General features: G+C 46.1%; 1 protein-coding gene across 1 annotated transcript in view; it reads right to left on the bottom strand.

The window, feature by feature from the left end:
* The window catches only part of LOC119393732 (angiotensin-converting enzyme), a 29,462-nt gene extending 12,512 nt beyond the window's left edge, over nucleotides 1–16,950 (bottom strand). Inside the window, exons 1-8 of the mRNA XM_037660850.2 lie at nucleotides 16,934–16,950; nucleotides 8,629–8,716; nucleotides 7,010–7,100; nucleotides 6,115–6,397; nucleotides 5,040–5,239; nucleotides 3,609–3,788; nucleotides 1,506–1,773; nucleotides 550–755 (exon numbers count right to left, since the gene is read on the bottom strand). Coding sequence (XP_037516778.1) covers nucleotides 550–755; nucleotides 1,506–1,773; nucleotides 3,609–3,788; nucleotides 5,040–5,239; nucleotides 6,115–6,397; nucleotides 7,010–7,100; nucleotides 8,629–8,716; nucleotides 16,934–16,950 — 1,333 coding nt within the window. The remainder of the gene's footprint in view (nucleotides 1–549; nucleotides 756–1,505; nucleotides 1,774–3,608; nucleotides 3,789–5,039; nucleotides 5,240–6,114; nucleotides 6,398–7,009; nucleotides 7,101–8,628; nucleotides 8,717–16,933) is intronic.
* Between the last annotated feature and the right edge of the window lie 1,187 nt (nucleotides 16,951–18,137).

Below are 18,137 nucleotides of genomic sequence, written 5' to 3'. Positions count from 1 at the left end.
AGAGGTCCCTGGTTCGATTCCGCGCTTCGGAAGCATTTTTCTCAGTTATTTTTCTGCGGGGCCTTCATATATATATACATACTTATACATATACGGTGCATGACGGCGGCGACGGCGACGGCGACGGCAAAATCCAGCCGAGACTGTCCATATAATTGCTATCGCAATAATAATAAATGTCAAGAGAAAGCTACACCGTGATAATCTGTGCGTGTCATACAGGTAGTAAGAATATAACGGAGCTTGCTGCTCGTGTGTAGGTGGTGCTCAACTCTCACGAACAAAGATCAAGGTGATAAAACTAGATCATTAGAAGAAGGGAACAATTAAATTGTGAGACTGTAGAGGCTTAACAGGAACGGGAGTCCGTTGGCGGCTACATACGCTGGAGGGAGACATACGCCGCTTACAGAAGTAAAATAAGGAAGTGGAGCAGAATTGAGTGCCGTCCACACAGTGCTGCGTTTACATGTGGCCAGAAAAAGAACGCTTGCTTTTCAAGGCGCCAAGCCTTTCTATACCGCGACGACAGTAACACGCCAAGCTTACCACCGGGCGCCGAGCCGGCGCCTCCGCTGCTGCAGGCGGCGGCAGCGTGGCCAAAGGCTTCCCCAATGGCTTCGTGGAGGGCCGCTAACGGCGCCGTTCTGAACAATGACCGCTGGTGTCGGTAGGCCAGGAAATACTGTACGTGACCCATTTCGTGGAAGGCGGTCTCTTCGTCTGCCTTCGAACCAACCAGGCAGGCCTTGATCCTTCGTTTGCCAGGTGAAAATATAGCAAGAACCATAGAAAAAAAAAGGGGAAAGCAGACAACGAGCTAAGTTAGGTTGTGACCGCGACGGAAAGTGAACAAGGGGAAAGAACGCGATGAATCGGAGTCTTGCGAGCTAAGACGTGAGGTGAGTTGAACATGAGTGGGACGTGTCTGTATTTCCATACTCAATACGATATGACGTCAACAATGCTAAAGTCTCGCAGACTGGCTTTAAATGTCACGGTGTGTTAAGAAGCTAATGGAAGCCGATGACAACAGCTACTCTTATCTCTGCATGCATTAAATTCCCGTGCATCAACTTGGGCTGAGAGTAAACCGCTTTTCCTTTCGTGTACACCTCCCCCTTTTTCCTTCCTCCTCTCCTGTATATCTGATCTCTTTCGTCACACCGCTTGCGTACGCCACTGATGCCCTGGCGGGCTTATTCAAAGATGGCCCGCGTGCCGTCATTTAGAAAGAAAGTCGTTATTTTCCATAACATCTCAGTTCTGCTCATTCGAATAGAAGCGCTATAAGAAACCAGTACCTCCATAAGTTAATGATGTCACTCGTCTAAAGGTCTATTTCATTTGTCGTAGTCTTCAAAACGACACATTTAGGTAGAATCGTTGAACGGAGCAAGTTGTAAATGAGCTGGTCAACGCGAATTTCTCAACAAATAACCATAACGGTCATACCAGCAGCGATAAAAGCAATCACAAGCGTTTACGTATCTAAAATATCGCACCGGAAGTCCTTGCCATCGCCAAAGTCGTAAGCCGTCGGATGGCAGTCCATGGCGGTGAAGTTATCGGGTCGTTCAAACACGGAGTTCTTCCAGAACAGAGGCGGCATCGGTGGGAAACCGAGCGCCTGGTAGTGGGCGTCGGCCTTTCTCATGCCGTCGGATGCCGAGCCGCTCCTCTCCGGCTTCGCCCGCTCAGCGGGGCTCCTGCGAAGGTCGGCTGGCACTGCCAAGTCCGCCAAGTTTCTCCAGTTTTCGCCGAAAGGATTTCCTGGAAGGAAAAAATGGGCCACCTCCCATCACTGCCCGTCACGTAGCAGTTGGCTATATCACACCCACTTGTGAGTACATAGGCAGTGTTGAGGAGGAAGAGAAAATGATATATACATTTATTGATCCCATAAAAACTAAGGCAATAAGCTGGAGCCTGAGCCTCTGGCATGCCCACTCCTCCTGTAATCGCACGTTCTTAATGCGCTGCACAGAAAATCAGCCGCCATATTTTTTCGAAGTTTCGTAGAAGAGTGGTTCACACCCGCCAGTTTCTAGATGCTTGTTTGAAAGTAACGGTGAAAGCTTTGCGTATTGAAATCGGGAGTCGCGGGGCATACTCTCAAGGTGTGTTTATGAACAGATAGGCTGCGCAGGGTATACATGTGAGGTAACGCGGTTCATGTCTAATATAATGTGTGCAATTAGGTGTCAGTAATACCAGTAACCTGGTGTCAGTAATGCTCACGCCTTTTTCATTATTGGGGCGACCTCTTTTGAATGCATGTAGGGCGGCGTGCGATGAAGTGTTCGAGCGGCCCCAAGAGACTTCAGAAATCGGTAACGTTGTTTTTGCGCTGCATCGTACACTATGTATAAGACTGCTAAAGAATGAAAATGTACCCAATAGGAAACGAAGCTAATTCGGTTTGCGTCATTGTTACCTTCTCTTCAAATTCAGCAGGAGTAAGCTTATATAAAAAATCGAGGAAGTCACTCATAATTGGCTTACCACGTACACAAACTTCCGTGCAATGCGCGAATGTGAACAGTATGGCAACTAATTGTTACGATAAAGAGCGTGGAAACAGTATACATGTATCGGCATAAAATACAATGCCGCTTATACAGCCGCTTACTTCGTTAAGGATATAATTGTAGGTAACTGCGACTGTTCTATGTAAATGTCATAGTAACTAAGTTCCGACGCAATTATCTGACGTGCGCGTAAGCGCAATTTACAATTATATATCAAAATTTAGCAGACTTCAAAATGATGCGCACGTTCACACGCAGTTCACGAGCGCGAAAGAATAATGAGACGTGACATATTACAATATTATTAAGGTGTTCCGCACGACGCGATTTCCGCTGCGCAACAGAAAGTGAATGAAGGCGACGCTCAAGTTTCAGTAACATAACAAGCGCAGCCTATAAATGGAGTGCTTGCTAATACGCACTCAGCATCACACAAATTAGTTGGAACACCTGGCATGAAAACAGCTTCAAAAAGCATGGCGTTTAGACGACGCGGCAACTTGAGATTTTACTATTGTCGCGTTCGAAACAGCAATGACAGCTTCACTTACAGTTAAAAATATTGCACACGTCGATACATAAGTAGCAGAGACCTAGATGCCTTCCAAAAGGTTGACATCCAGCGGCAAGTGGTCGCCATCGGCACTTGTGAAAATTAAGTTCCTTTGTGTAACGTTCCGAAACATCGAAAGGGGGTTTTGATGGACCCCGTGGTGAAAGATTCTGGTACAATTTCGATCAAATCTTTCCTCCAACATGTATTCAACACAAGTTGCAAGATATTTTTTTTTTCGCGGTCCACACCTCTGGGAAGGGGGCGGCCGCGGCCAGGAAACAAGCCCGTGTCCTCGAGCCCTGCAGGAGCTCTCCCATAGCCAATGATGCATGATGGCTGGTATCAGCACTTTTTTAATAGAGTAAGAAAGATAACAGAATTACATTATTATTTTCTTGTTCTTCGGTATAAAATTGAAACTGACCACTTGCAACTTGCAGGAAATGTTTAACTGTTTCTGGTTTGCAACTGCGCCGTTACCGTTACACTGAGCGTTAATACGTCGGGGAGACAGTACTTACCAAGGAGATGCACAGGAATTGTTTCGTTTGGATGAATTTCCTTCCCGTGGCGTCGTAAAAGGGCTCCTCGCACGTAAGCGTGCAGCTCCAAGTACAGCGGCTGCACTTGTTCCCAGAGGCGGGCGCTCTCATGCTCTACATCCAAGCCTTCGTTCCAACTCTCGGCGTAGTGGCGGTAGCCTGCGCGACAGTTCTTTCAAGGCAGCCATCTTCACTGTCTCAAAACACGAAGTTGACGTATCGACGCTGATGGTTTAATGTCATAAGCCATCCTGCTTGCATGTTCCGCACATTATCCAGGAAACCCTGTGCAACTAGTCTATAAATGTACTTTTAATACTTCACGTATGTAGACACGGAGAAGCGAAGCACCTAGACTGCGAACTAAGCAACAGCAAGGCAACGGGAGGAAAAAAGGTTGCGTTGTATAGGCGTTACGTCATAGATTGCGCCACTTAATGTGACCCTAATGACGCATAGCGAACGCATGACAGAGCGACTGAGTCGGCTTTCGCGTCATTTATGCCGGAAGACAGTCGTCTGAAACAACTTTAGGCTTACATCTGTTTCAGTGTATACATAAATCTCGCTATCTACGCGTTGTGAAGAGCTCACGGGTGCGGCGTTGTTTTGTCGTGTTGCTTCCTTTTGTTCATATTTGTTTTCGCACTGTTTTGTATTTTACCATTCACCTAGAATTGTGTGCGGTGTGTCATAATAAAATAGAGATCATAGCGGCGCAGATACAGGCCACAATGGCAGTTCTTAACAAAGAAGCAAAGCTTTATATCAGTTTTCGAGATTGGCAAATGTGAATATAACGTTGAACAAATGTCCAGCCGATCCCCCTTTTTTTGACTGAATTTCAATAAGTGAAGTTGTATTTCTATCTACCTGTTCAGCGTAGTGTCTCTTAACACAAGCAGGACGCTTTGGGGTTATGCCCAAACAGAGTATTTTGTTCATAAGCAGCGTTTGTAATCGAACGTCCGCCTCCTCCGGTCATCTGTTTTTACAAACCGCTGCACTGTAATGCTTAATTTTTATGCGAATACGGATCCTCGTCCGTTAGGTTACCTGCAAATGTGAACATGTTCGAACATGCGCTGCCTTGATCCGATGCTGTAATAAATAAAATTCGAGAACATTGGCAAAGAGGGGTCTTGTGGCTCAATAGAATCTGTTGCTGGGCGAGTTGGTGCATTGTCTGAAAATAAAAGCAGAGCGCAAAAAAGACGGGACACAAGAGAGCGCCCGTCCCGTGTTCTTGTCTCTTGTGTCCCGTCTTTTTTTTTGCGCTCTGCTTTTATTTTCAGTCTTGTGGCTTGCCGTTATGTTATCGACAGAAACGTCTATAAGATGTTACTGCTAACTGTCTGCTGCAGCATGTTAACTTTATTTCCTTGAATTTACCGTCGCTAACACACTTACCGTTACTAACGGCTGCTTCATTCAACATGGACACTAAAGCGGCGAAGAAAACCCGGGAACCATCCTGCCACTTCGCCCATTGAAGCCACCTGGACTTCAACTGCTCGGGATCGGTTGTTCCAGCCATGTAGCGTTCCAAATCATTGTAGTTCTCTTTGGCGGAATAGGATATCATTGCTGTGCGCAGTTCGGAGACCTTCCTGCAATAGGAAGGTAGATTGGTTATCTTAGCTGTTGCTCTGAAATCACATATGCTACGATCCGCAAAAAAAGAAAGAAAGAAAGAAAGAAAGAAAAACCGAGAATGGTCATTGCGCTTTTCCCATGACATCATAAAATATGAATCCAAAGCTGAGTCCTCAAATCTTCAAAGGACAAAAGTTATTTTTGTTCAGAGAGATTATCATGCAACGAAGTTGCAAAGGCGGAACAGCGAAATCAAGGATTTTGTATTCAGTCAATCGTGCAGAAAAACACAGGAACTGGTTTCAAAGAAAGCACTTAATACTAAGCTTTGCTCTGATCACGAAAATATATTTGCTCACTTAACGCAAGCCCAGAATAGAACTAAGACTTCTCTACGTGTCCGCTAGCAAAACACTTCGCCTAATTACAGCAGAAATTGAAGTCTCCGTCGTGGCTTTCGGAAAACGGAGAAGGGTAGAGACCTCGAACTAGTATGTGCAATGCGGTGTCCTTAATGCAAGCCGGAAAGGCACAACGCAAGCGCACGCGTTGCACACCAACGCGTGGTGTGCATGTGGTAACAGGAAACGTCGGCCAATGTCCGGGAATTGACCTATAAACGTTGCACTTGGGCAATTTCTGAGCGCACTCTTACAGTGTGTGGGGCAGAAATACACGGCTATACATAGAAATAATCGCATCTGTTACTCGAAAGACGTCACTCAAGAAAGCCCATAGAAACGGGAAAGGATTTGTCACGTAACCACTGGCATAACCCAGGTTGAATCGCTGGACAAATTAATACCCCTAAAGTCTCCTTCAGCCGCGTCTTCGCATGCTTCATTTCGTTCGTCTACAGGCATCGGACAGACAGGTACAATGCCCTTACTTTGCCTTTTCGGGATCCTGCACAACCACGCCAGCTTTCATCATGCTGATGAGTTCCACGGAGGACGCCGAACACACTCCGTCGTAACCTCCGAAAGCCTTGGCCCACTTCTTCCAAGACGACATCCAAACATTATAAAGTGGCTGGAAATTGTCGCGTTGGGCCCTCGTCTCCGACGTCATGTTTGTAGCGAAATTCCAGTCAACCTTCTGGAGGCGGTTTGTCATCAGCCTGTACTCGTCCTCGAAGGTGGCAAGCTTCTCTTCCGCTGGACAGGTGAACCCTGCACAGGGAAGCGGGTATTTCGCGTCTGAAGGGGCTCCGCTTCGTATGTTTAAACATGTCTTGAAACAGGAGTTAGGTTTATGCGTGCTGTGCTCTTCGGCTGCTCTTGTCTTTGAAATTGAACGGCCAAAGCAAGCCTAACTGAAAGCGGCAAGAAATTTCTCTTTTACGGCTTTTGTCCTGACCTTATGCATGATTCTTTTCAGAATCCTTTGATAGCTCGTCATCTTTTAAGAAAACTTAGATGCCTCAGCAAACGCAAAAGTGATCGTCGACGCCGGCGTCAACATGAGTGATGCAAAAAATCATCACCTGATGACGTCGCCCTATGACGCAGTCATAATGTCATACGTCGCCAAAATTTGTGACGCCATTATGACGTCACCATGACGTCACTATCACATTACATCGTCGCTTGTTCAAAGATAGGCAGATCCCGGAGGCCCTGCAAAACCACGTGGGCTGCGGAAAAATTTAGGTGTGGGGGGAGGGGGGAGAGGGAGTTGGTCAGTGTAATTGACTGATAAAGCGGAAGATGGCCTTCGCCTTTGAGTCGTCTTCCTTAGGCAAATGCATGGGGGACCGTGTGACCTTTAAACGTGCTTCTTACCTGCTTTCCAAGATGCTTCTCCATTCGTTTGCCAGATCATACACGCCAGGACGAGAAATAACATTTCTACCAGCAGGCCGACGATACCGTTCTGCAAAGAACACCATATCTTACAATCAACGTGAAAGCTTTCTGGCGAGTCGCGAGGTAGTTTAACTTGAGAAACTAATGCTTAAAATGAGCATCACAGTTACGCCTCTACAGCCTGCGCACTTTCTATTTCTCTCAGCGCTCTATGATGCCGCTATAATGAGGCAAGCGGAACAAGTTCAGCATCTCTTACGAATAACTGCAAACAGAAGGAACACTATTGGTCGAGTTTACAAGAAGGTGCGGCTTACAAACCAGTATTAAGCAAAGAACTAAAGGTAAAGCCCTTAACCTATACCATAGCGAGCTTCCGTCGCTAAATGATATTGATAGAACTGAAAGCGAGACTCAATTGCCTGCAAAAGACAGCAGACGGAGAATAGGTGCGCTGTCACTGTGACTGCAGTTCCCGCGATGAAACACGACAGCTTACAAGAAGCAGCCACCACCGCGACTTCAAATAATGCGGTAAGAGCGGTGGCAAATTGAAAGTAATACGACAAATGGCACAAACGGACGCGCCCGGTAAGAAGCCACTTTTCGTCGACAAAACCTCAAAGCATTTGTGTAAAGAAAACGCAGGCGGTGCTCGCTGACAAGGCGAGACCATCTTGCCGTGAGTCGAGAACGGGGATCCCGCTGAGAATAAGAGGAGAAAAAGATCTCGGAACAAGAACGATGTTGACAGTGCGTACATTACGCATGAGCTTCTACGCCATGAAACCTGCGTCGGCTCTTGCTCCTTACAGAGTGTGTCTAAGCGTTCAGCAGCATTCAACGCTACGCACGTCATTCGTGTGTTACGCAAGCAATGCGGCGTGTGCGTTTTCAAGGCGTGCGTACGTATATCGGTGAATGGAGCATTCCTCATGGCATCGAAATAATTCAGATGACTACTGACCACTCGGAGTTTTAAAAGTACGCGTCTTGATGGAGTTAAGTTTCTCCTATATTTAATGTCACAAAGAGCTTGGCCCGTATTCACAAAAAACGTCTTGCGCTAAAAATTTTCGTAAGAGAATATTTCAGCCAGTCACGATGTGGGACATATTATTAGCTAAGCCGGCTGACCAGTGAGAAAACGCACTAACGAAAGAGAAGTGTTGTGAATTCGGCCCCTTCCTATACGGAGAAGCAGCGATGGCGCTCGCTGTATAAGCTGCGCCGCTCCGTAAGACAAATACATTAAAGTGGGTTGCGATGCCCTGCGAAACGATTACATTATCTCCGCGATTACATAATTAAAGTGACAAGCTGATAACGTTCCGAGAGATGGCGATAGTGGCATTGCTCGGATTATGCTGCTTGTCTTAGCGCAGCATTGTTTCGGCCCCCACTTCGATAAATGATCCATATATATTTTTTCCTTTCAGCTAGCACAAGACATAAACGTTAATGATAGACACTTGAGCCGCAGTCATGCGAGATCAATCCCTCAGAACGTATTTGCATGAAACTAACTTGCGTGTATAACAACTGAAAGCAAATTATCCGTGCATCAAAGGAATGGAATAATGACCGTACCCAACCTCAGAGTTTCCACTTGTCACTCCAGCTCCCCGTTCCTCGTAGCTGACTATGCCGAGGAGCAGCGGTGAAAGCCGAAGCTGGAGCTCGCTGCGCATGCGCAACAGCGTTCACTATCATAAATGCGTCAAGGCCCTCACACCGACACACTCGACACACACACACACACACACACCCACACGCTAAGTGTACACATGGGCCACGTTGCAAAGTAATAAGGTAGAAGAACTCACCCGTCATCAGCAACGGCCAGATGACTTTCGCGCTACTCCTCCCCTCGCAGGGCTTCAGAGAAAATATTTGCTCAGATTTTTCGAAACTTCCATCGCGCCCGCAGCTCTTGGCAACATGAACAGCGCGCGGTGCGGTGCTTTCGGTGCACTTTATTCCCTCGAGAATGTTCAAAGGACTCCGGCTCAAACAAGGCAAACCAATATATAAAGAAAAGCTTGCACTACGAGAATTTTCTGCGACAAGAGGGCAAAGTGGTCTTCTCGGGGCTCGCCGAATCTGTCATCTTCGCAACACTGCTGCCTGCTTCCTCTGAAAGACGGGCGCGCCGACGTTCTCGATCACAAGCCTCGGAGTCGAGAACCCGCAAAATGACGCCGGGCGTTGCCTTTCTCAGACTGTTCGCTTTTACTGTCTTTCGCGCCCGGTTTGTGGGCAGAGATTACATCGTGGAGACATCTGCCCGTCGTGTCTGTTTATCTTAAAGAGGGTGCGAGGAAATAAACAAAAGTTGATGCTATTAGACAGGTGGTAGAGCGGAGAGAAATCCCCCGTAGTTGGTATGAGCCAACAGTACGAAACAAGAACGACAGAAATCAACATCCACGACTTCACAGTCCGTCCACACGCGCCAGTTTCAAAATGGTTGTTCGAAAAAGCTATTCCAGCTTTAAAAAAAATCAAGGTAGCTATGAATGAGTTGATGAACTTCTTCGAAGCCGCAGACTATGTTTTCAGCGTTCTTTCACAAAGGTGTGCGTAGTACTGCTATTTTTGTGCTGCATTGCTTCTTAACTTTGTGTTCAGTGAACCAACACTGGGATCTTCCGAAAGGTATAATTAACAACCACCCCAACTTGAGGGATTCCGTAGAACGCATTTGCAATATTGTGATGTTTCTCTTCACCGACGTTCTTTTTGTTGTTGTTGCTGTTGCTTTTACAACTTCAACATTTCTTTATCATCGTGCGTATCAGTTAAAAAAAAAGAAAAACGAACTTCATCTGTCCTCTCTGTCATGAGCACGACACAAATCGAAAAGCACATGTAATGTTATTGCAGCGCTACACTCTAAACGTGGTAACCGATAAATGTGATTTTGTGCACCGATAGTAAGGGTTACCAAGCGTAGAATTTATGCACTCAAAGCTAATGTAACCCTTACTTTATAGGTGCACAAAATCACATTTGTCCGTTACCACGTTTAGAGCCTACATGTCATTTGTGTAAACTAGGTCTTGACAAGCAGTGTACCTTTTAATTGTTTTCGCTATTTCTTATAAAGTGAACGTAATAAATCCATCGCACTTTGCTGATGAATGAAGTGAATGTGGTGCCATTTAGACGATTTGTAGGTGAGTACGTAACTTATTCTATCACATCGCGAACCTGCTTTGCCTGAATGCAAAGAAAGCAAACCTTTGCGACACACCGAGTGCTTTAACTTATGATGCTTAGTTTTTTTATCAATATTAGGCTCTCTCAGTATGTCGAGAGGGTGCCATCAGTAGTTTTCATTTGATGTGCAGCAGGAAAATTGCGTGGCAGTTTCTCTAAGGAAACTTTTCGCACCACTTTAGTAGCCTATCAAAACTAAAATATTCCCTACGTTTGTAGTGCGATCAGGACGGCGAGGATGACAACGTACAGGCTGTTTCATACTTAGGGGAAAACTTGGAGCACGTTGAAATGCGCTCCGAGTTTTGCCCTAAGCGTGAAACAGCCTGTGCATACTCTGCATTTTAAAGATGGCATCACAAAGAAGCCTCTTGCGCGTGGCATTAAAAGACCAACCCGGTTACTGTTCCTATCTATCAGTGCTTTTCACACCTGCGTTTTTGACGTTGCGACGATATGTAGTATTCAAGGCGACGTGAATTAAAGAGCGTTTTTACAACGTAAGCAACAGTAGTAGCATCATCATCATCGACACGATAAACAACAACAACAATATACGTTTTGTGCTAGCTAAAATGAAATGATGGAAAAGCTAAGCATGGAAAAAGGGGCTGCTTGTGTGAAACAGACAGCTGGACACATTCGACCTGTTACCCCACCATCCGCATGCAAATCTTCATAAATAACCTTCAGTTCTCTGGGTCATTAGCGCCTGCACCGTAAAGGAGTAATTGGTGCCACTCCCTCGCCGTACGACGTGACTGCCAGGCAGCTAAGCTCACGAATCCGCTTACAGGTGTAGCCTACACGTTGCACGGAGACCTTCTCTAATCTGCGAGGCATGGCAAAAAAAAGTTCCTGCCTAATGAGACGCCACCGTTCCCGTTCGGGCTGCTCTCTGCCGCTAGGCGGCACTCGACAACACGCTCCGTCGCCGCCACGGCGGATTTACCAGACCACCATGTCGCGATTACAGCAGGAGGCGGTGTGTAGCCAGCGCAACAACCGTACGGTGATACGGTCCCGCTATTTCGTGCACCCGCTCGGCTGCGGGCGAGGAGGACGAGTGGGAAAGGATGGAGAAGGTTACCCGGTTTTCTCTTCTACCGTTAGACGATTACCTCCCGCTCGAAAAGGAGTCCAGTCAAGGTCCAGATGGGAAAGGGGTCAGACGCAACGTGCGCATCGCCCGGGCAGATTCGCACGCGCGCGCACATGCCGCGCGCACTGTAATCTGCAGGTCCTAATAGGAACAACGCTCGCCCACGCACCTCGCGCGTGCGTCACGACCGAAACGGAGCGGGCTATTGCGCGAGATCATCCATGTGTGAAGCCGGGAGGAGTTCAATGGAAGTGTAGCCACAGAGTGTACACCCTTTGTGGACATCGCGTGAAGGCGACGGCGTCCTGATTGCCGAGTAGGAGGATCGTATGTTCGGTTTTGGGCAACAGCGTCAGCGTCCCGACTGAGACGAAAAATAACACACGAGTTCGGATTTAAAGTCGGTCCTTATCGTGACAAATTACGGTATTTACTTTTTTATGATCATACATTCATTCAAGGAACCGTTAAAGACGGCCCTCAACGGAAAGTATTGTATAAGAAGGGAAGAACTGATAAGAGGGTAGGGGGAATAACAAAAAGTGCAGTCAAGTTTTATACATTGAAAAATTTCTCAGCATAGCTTTCTTTGCTAAATACGATTTCATTGTAAATGTATGAACTTCTACGTTATTTAACCTAGCTTAAATATTAAGGCCTTGTAAGCAAGGTAATTCAGCAAAATCTCTGCGTTTGATAGCCCGTTTATGTTACAGTATTGTATGTAGTATTGTATGTAAATATTTGAATGAAACTACATATTTGCTGACTGGATAAAACAACACCATAGCGCAATTTACTTCTGCCGGCATTATAAGAGTGATGTAGGCCTACTGACTTGGTGTAAGAGCAATGTGCTGATTTGGTGTAATGTAATTTTTCGTATTAATTTGCAGGATTCTTAAGCGTTTCAGAAGAGAATGAACTTTTGTTTTTCTACGTAAACAGTCCCGCCTTTTTTTCTGGCTCAGGTCTTGCACAATAAATTCCTTTTTCCGGACACATGCCTGTAAAATGATATCTATTCCAACAGTCTTGCTGATGATTTACTCTATCTCGATGTTCCGAGATAATATGATAACTGCTGGGGTTTTAAGTCCCGAAGCCGCGAGAGAGAGAGAGAGAGAGAGAGAGGTTTATTTATAGAAAGGCAGAGAGGTCGGTCTGAGCGATAGTATGCTCTAGCCTGCTACTCTACACCGGGGGTGGGGAAAGGGGAGAAAAAAGAATGATGGATGACGATGGTAAGTAAGGGAGGTGAGTATGCACAGCGATATGAATGAGGAACGCCGTCGTGGCGGGCTCTGGAAATTTCGACCACATGGGGTACCTACGTGCACCTAAATTTAAGTATACGGGCCTCTAGCAATTCGCCTCCATCGAAATGCGGCCGCTGCGGGAGGGATTCGATCCCGCAACCTTCGGGTCAGCAGTCGAGCACCGTAACTACTAGACCACCGCGGCGGGTCATGTTCCGAAACATACGACACCTTTGTCGTATAGACAAATATGTGCACGCCACACGGTGTCGAACCTTGGCTAGAGACTTCTTGTCCGCAAAATGATAATTTCAAAGCGCCTGTAAGCGAGTGTACACACTAACGCATCACGTCTGCGGTGCGTCGAACCGCAAATGCTCTACAAGCCAAGCTGTAGCTATTTGAGAAGCAGCGAAGCAGGAAGTAAATTTGCAGCTTCATTTCCGCGTAGGAAGGCGGTAGCTCGCGGGGAAAGGCGTCCGTTTTACGCATCTGCTAACCAGACAGCCTATTTGAAATCGGTTTGCCCCTACATTCCTCGAATCGTGTATCGTACACTTCGTGAACGCAAGATATTCCCTTTCCTAGTTCCTGCGTATTCATCGTCATCCGTCACGCATGTAAGTTAAAGACTTCCCGTGTCTGGTAGAGTAGGGTCATCCGTCGTCAAAGACGTTTCGTCTATTTTTAAATCGCGCTAACCGAAAGCACTGCCGTCTCAGCCGCCTTGCGCTAGATCCTTGTCGCAGGTTTTAATGCAGCACGCCCGAGGGCTTTTCACAAAAACCTGTCCGCTATTCCCTTTTTTTTTCGAATTCTCACTTTCCCTTCCTGGTTTCGAGCGTGGACTCGGATCTACTGAGGCCTTCCTAGCTTGCAAAACGAATGCAGCACACAATTATACTATCGGAGAATTGATACAGGTATACGGTGAGGATGATGTCATATCAAAGGAAATAAAGGAAAAATAAATAATGAAAAGCTGCACGCACAACTTGCAGTAATAAAATTATTCATAGTTATTAGCGGACCTAACATTACTGGCCCTCTTGCAAAACCAAACTATGACTACCTGAGATTTCCTTTCCGAAAGTGCGCGCATCGGTAAAGGAAACTCTACATATATTTTTTTTTTATATACAGAGTCCGTCCTGTGTCTCTCCGTCTTTGTGAATGTGTATTTCCGCGCTTTAGTGCTGCCAAAAGCTATGCACCATCTCGCCAAACATCAAGTTTTGTTAAACTATTTATACAGAAACTAAGGCCGATTTCGGCACTCTACATCAGCAGAGCTCGATGGTTTGGCCCATGAAGCCAAAGGTCGTAGTATATATACGTCGTCTGAACGGACCGAGGCACATTTCATCGGTTGCGCGTGCCTGGTCACAGAACATCCATAGGCCATTTGGAAATATTTGCCCGCTTTGCTTGGCCACATCATACTCAGCTACTATTCTACTCCTTTTGTGGATCTAAACCTCATTTTGTGGACCTAAACCTGATCCGACGCCGCTGCCTGCCCATTGGGTATGTTCTAGTCGCAGACGCCACTAACATCGTGCAAGTTTAAAGAGAGAGAGAGAACACTCAGCAGAGCTCTGTTAGCATCGAGTGCAGCGTGCGAAAATGGTGGGTCTATAGTTTCCACAGACAGTGTTGCAGTTTCTTTCATTTTTCAAGGCTGTGTAACAAGTTTAATGGTAAATATTAACTTTTTTCTTTATTTCTTTACCCAGGCAAGAAAAAACAGCTTATGTTAAGCTTCATTGCATGCCTTTTCACTTTTCCTGTAGTTCTCGTTAAAAATATCGCCGTATATTCATCGTGTCCTTCTCCATACCATTTCGTCGAAAATGTGATTCGCATCGTAATATTCATATCGACTGCTATTTCCGGATGCCGGACAAGTATTCCCTTCTGTTTCTTACATCGCCTTTCGCTTTTCCTTTCAGCGAGTGGTAAGTCCGTGCGCAACACGTGTCCCATGTCACGGTGCTGGTTGCGTGCGTCCACGCTGCAGTCCGGTGACAACGCTTCCGGCATACGAGATCCACGTAACAGTCACTTCGCGGGCCCATCTGTTCTCCCTGACGGAACCAATCGCGTGTCCACGCTGCAGCCCGGACCGTGAGATCTCACGACCCGGGAGGTCATCACATCGGCACGAGAGAGTGCCTACGCTGCCGCTCCCCTTCACGATGACGGGCCGCACCGTGCGTGCCAAGCCTTTGGCACATTTCTCCCGGCTCCCAGCGGGAGACCATTTTGGAGCGTTGCGTATACGCTACGCGTGGTCAGCCGACCTCTGCCCGGCCGATAGGCACGCTGATCTACTTAGGCGGAATTTTCGGCCCGTACGTGACCGGTAAACAACTCTAGCTGCTGAACAGGCTGTAGAGAGAAGACGTAACACCAGTACGCCAGCGAGAGACTCTACAGATGAGAGTTGAAGTGGGCGTGAGAATCTTGGCTCAGCGTATTAACAGAAACTGTTCTTAAACTGGAATCTTTCCTAAGAACACGTGCTATCTAAATGTGATGTCAGACATGTCGTTAGCGAAAGCTGCTGGGCAACGGCAAAAAAGAAGCTTACGAAAGAAAGACTTCGTGGTTCAAAATACTTTTTTATATAAGCATCCTTGTGAGAGCGCTTGTTTCCCTGTCATGAAATATATAGTAGTTGAATATGCGCGACGCAATAAGCGAATTGATTTGGTTGAGAAGTAATGATGAAGTAATGAAGTAACTGAGCTGTCACCTTCATATTCCCTAACGCGTACTCTTGTACTCCAGACAAACACATTCTTTCTCTACATGAATTTCCTTGGTAAACAAACTTTAGGATTTCTTTTTCTTTTTGTAGGCAGCAGAATATGGAACCTAAACCCCCTAACAAAATCACTTACCTTAAGTGCTTGCTGACATTTGCATTTCCGATACCAGTACAGTAATTATTCTTATATAATCACAGAATGAGCGTAGTTACACGTTCCGCGATAAGTCCTGTCACGGCCGCTAGATAAAAAAAAAAAACTTTTTTTTATCGAGCGGCCGTGGTCCTGCATATGGATAAAAATCCCTGGCTGGTAATTCTGCTAAACGCTTAGTGATATGCCGGTATATTGACGAGTACGTCTCAATTATCACAATGAGGCTGGTACTAAAGAATATATAGTGAACCGCTGAGGGCACACTTTCTGTTACCACTAACGACCGCTAGATTATGCTAAGGGCACCACAAAAGCTCTGGTTCGCAGCCTCTAAATTCACGTTCAGCTTAATGAAATAGCGTTCAACGTGAATACAATTCTTGCACAAGAAGGTGTCTTACAATCAGCATGTTCTTTTGCGACTTTATATGCTCCATCAATCAATCAAGCAACATATTTATATAATGAGTAAAAATACGGCAGATTCCACGAACTGTGGGAATAGCTGTAATATGAAGCAGCCAGTGAGAAGCGTCATACACCGCACTGTTTGGATTTGAGAGAAATCAAGGCATTCATATCATCACAGGTCGTTCACATTCAATATCGCGTATTTGTCATACATGCCTGCATGCATTTACAATCTGCTATATACCATGCTAAGAAGAGAGAGAGTGAGGTTTCATCAGAAGGCAGAGAGGGCGGCCTCGATGCTAATGAAACGTATATTCTGGTATATACAATGCACGACCTGTCATTTATGTTCGTCATGCACAAGTGTCATGCCATACTAATTCTCATACATATCAAGTTAATGAAACGGCCGCGAGCGCTCCAACCGTGTCATGTAAATCATGACGTACGTACGTATGTGACATGCATACCATTATTTTTATGTTAAGACCAGTCATTTATGTTCGTTATACACTCATGTCACGCCATACCAATTTTGGTACATATCCAGTTAACGAAACGGCTGCGAGAGCACCAAAACCGTGTCATGTAATTCATGCCCTGTCACCGAAACCATATCATGATTTTCGCGCTAAGACCTGTATTGTTTGTTCTAAGTCACCTCGTCTTCTCTTCCGTACCATCTTCAATGAGTTACCTGGTTCAAGCTCCAAGAGTTTACTGAATTCACTCCACATTGTAGTATGACCGACATTGTTCATTTAGACGCTATGACAGTAAACAAAGATGAGCCTTATATTATTCTGGTCACTTCACCAGGCTGTCAGATCCATGCCAAACGGATGTAGCTCCGAGCGATATCGCTTCGGTCTCCTTAATTCTCTAAACGAATATTTTTTTTCTCATGCTTCCTTTTCCCGCGCACTGACCCGTCACAAGGCCTTTGATTCTCACCTAGTCGGCTTCCACTGACCTCGGTGCCCCCGACATTGTTGTTTCGAAATGTCTGTCACGAGATAAACGCTCGCATACACGCGTGTAATTGTACAAAGCGTGTTCTTCTTTTCGAGACAGTAATTCTGTCCAATTAGAACGTCACAAGGGTATCTAGTCCGTAATTATTTCTCTTTGGCAGGTCTCTCACCACTCGAAAGCCCTTGACACGTGTTTTTCACAGCCCTTGCCTTCAGGCCCGAGTTATGTGTAAGCGTTCGTCTGTGCCGCTATAAAATTAAGGGAGCATGCTGCGCGACATCAATCAAGGTAGCCGGACGTGTGCCTTTCAGCGATCTTGTTACAGCCGTGATATCGGGCCACCATATACAGGCTCTTTGAAGAGCAAAATTTTCAAACGGTTTTTAAGAGGGAGGCAGATATAGTGAAAACTCTGGATTTGCCATTAAAGTATTTAGCGCAACAACACGCCTCCAACACGTGGACGCGTTGGCAGGCACGCTGCTGCGAAGCGCATTCCAAGCTGCAGGCAAAATCAAGGTCTTAGTTCGACATTTACGACTTTTCGAGTCGGACTCGGCCTTTATGACATTGCTGAAATATTTCCTTACCTTATAGAACACAGCAAATAAATGAGATCCCTTCAGCAGACTTCCACGTGTTTGGCAGCATATATGAAGTACTCATGAACCACCTCTGATAATCCAAAGGACTATACTTTCTGCTCTCCAAATTTTTCCTGTCTTTTCATCGCACGTTGTGACACTAACGGTGCGATTTGGGTGACGTCACCAGCGTACGAACGATCGATAGGTCAGCGTACGTGAGATAACAGTTCTAATTCGTCTTCACCACGCTTTTCCATGCAGTCGTACGCCAGTGTTTCCTTGTCGTGTCACTTGATTGGCGTGCGCAGTCAACCGATTCCGCCTCGTGTAGTTGCTTGCGCCTTCACGGAGGTGCGTCAATCTACGTAATCGATTCTTATTTGTATGCTTGCACAGCTGATTTACTATAGCATAACGTCACCTTGCGGCTCTAATTGGTTTATTTGAAGTTAATTATTTGATGACGACTCGAATGATGTAACAGCAACGAAGCAAAAAGCAGGCACACTAAGCTCTCCTGTTCTTGCTGTGACGTCATTAAAGAATGCTTGCGAAAGAGGTCGTCGCCCCGCGCATTGCGTGTCACGTTCTGTGCTACACACGTATACGCAAGCC

The sequence above is a fragment of the Rhipicephalus sanguineus genome, chromosome 5, assembly GCF_013339695.2.
Source record: "Rhipicephalus sanguineus isolate Rsan-2018 chromosome 5, BIME_Rsan_1.4, whole genome shotgun sequence".
Classification (NCBI taxonomy): domain Eukaryota; kingdom Metazoa; phylum Arthropoda; class Arachnida; order Ixodida; family Ixodidae; genus Rhipicephalus; species Rhipicephalus sanguineus.
Note: the sequence above shows the minus strand (reverse complement) of the source record. Positions and strands in the feature narration are given on the sequence as shown.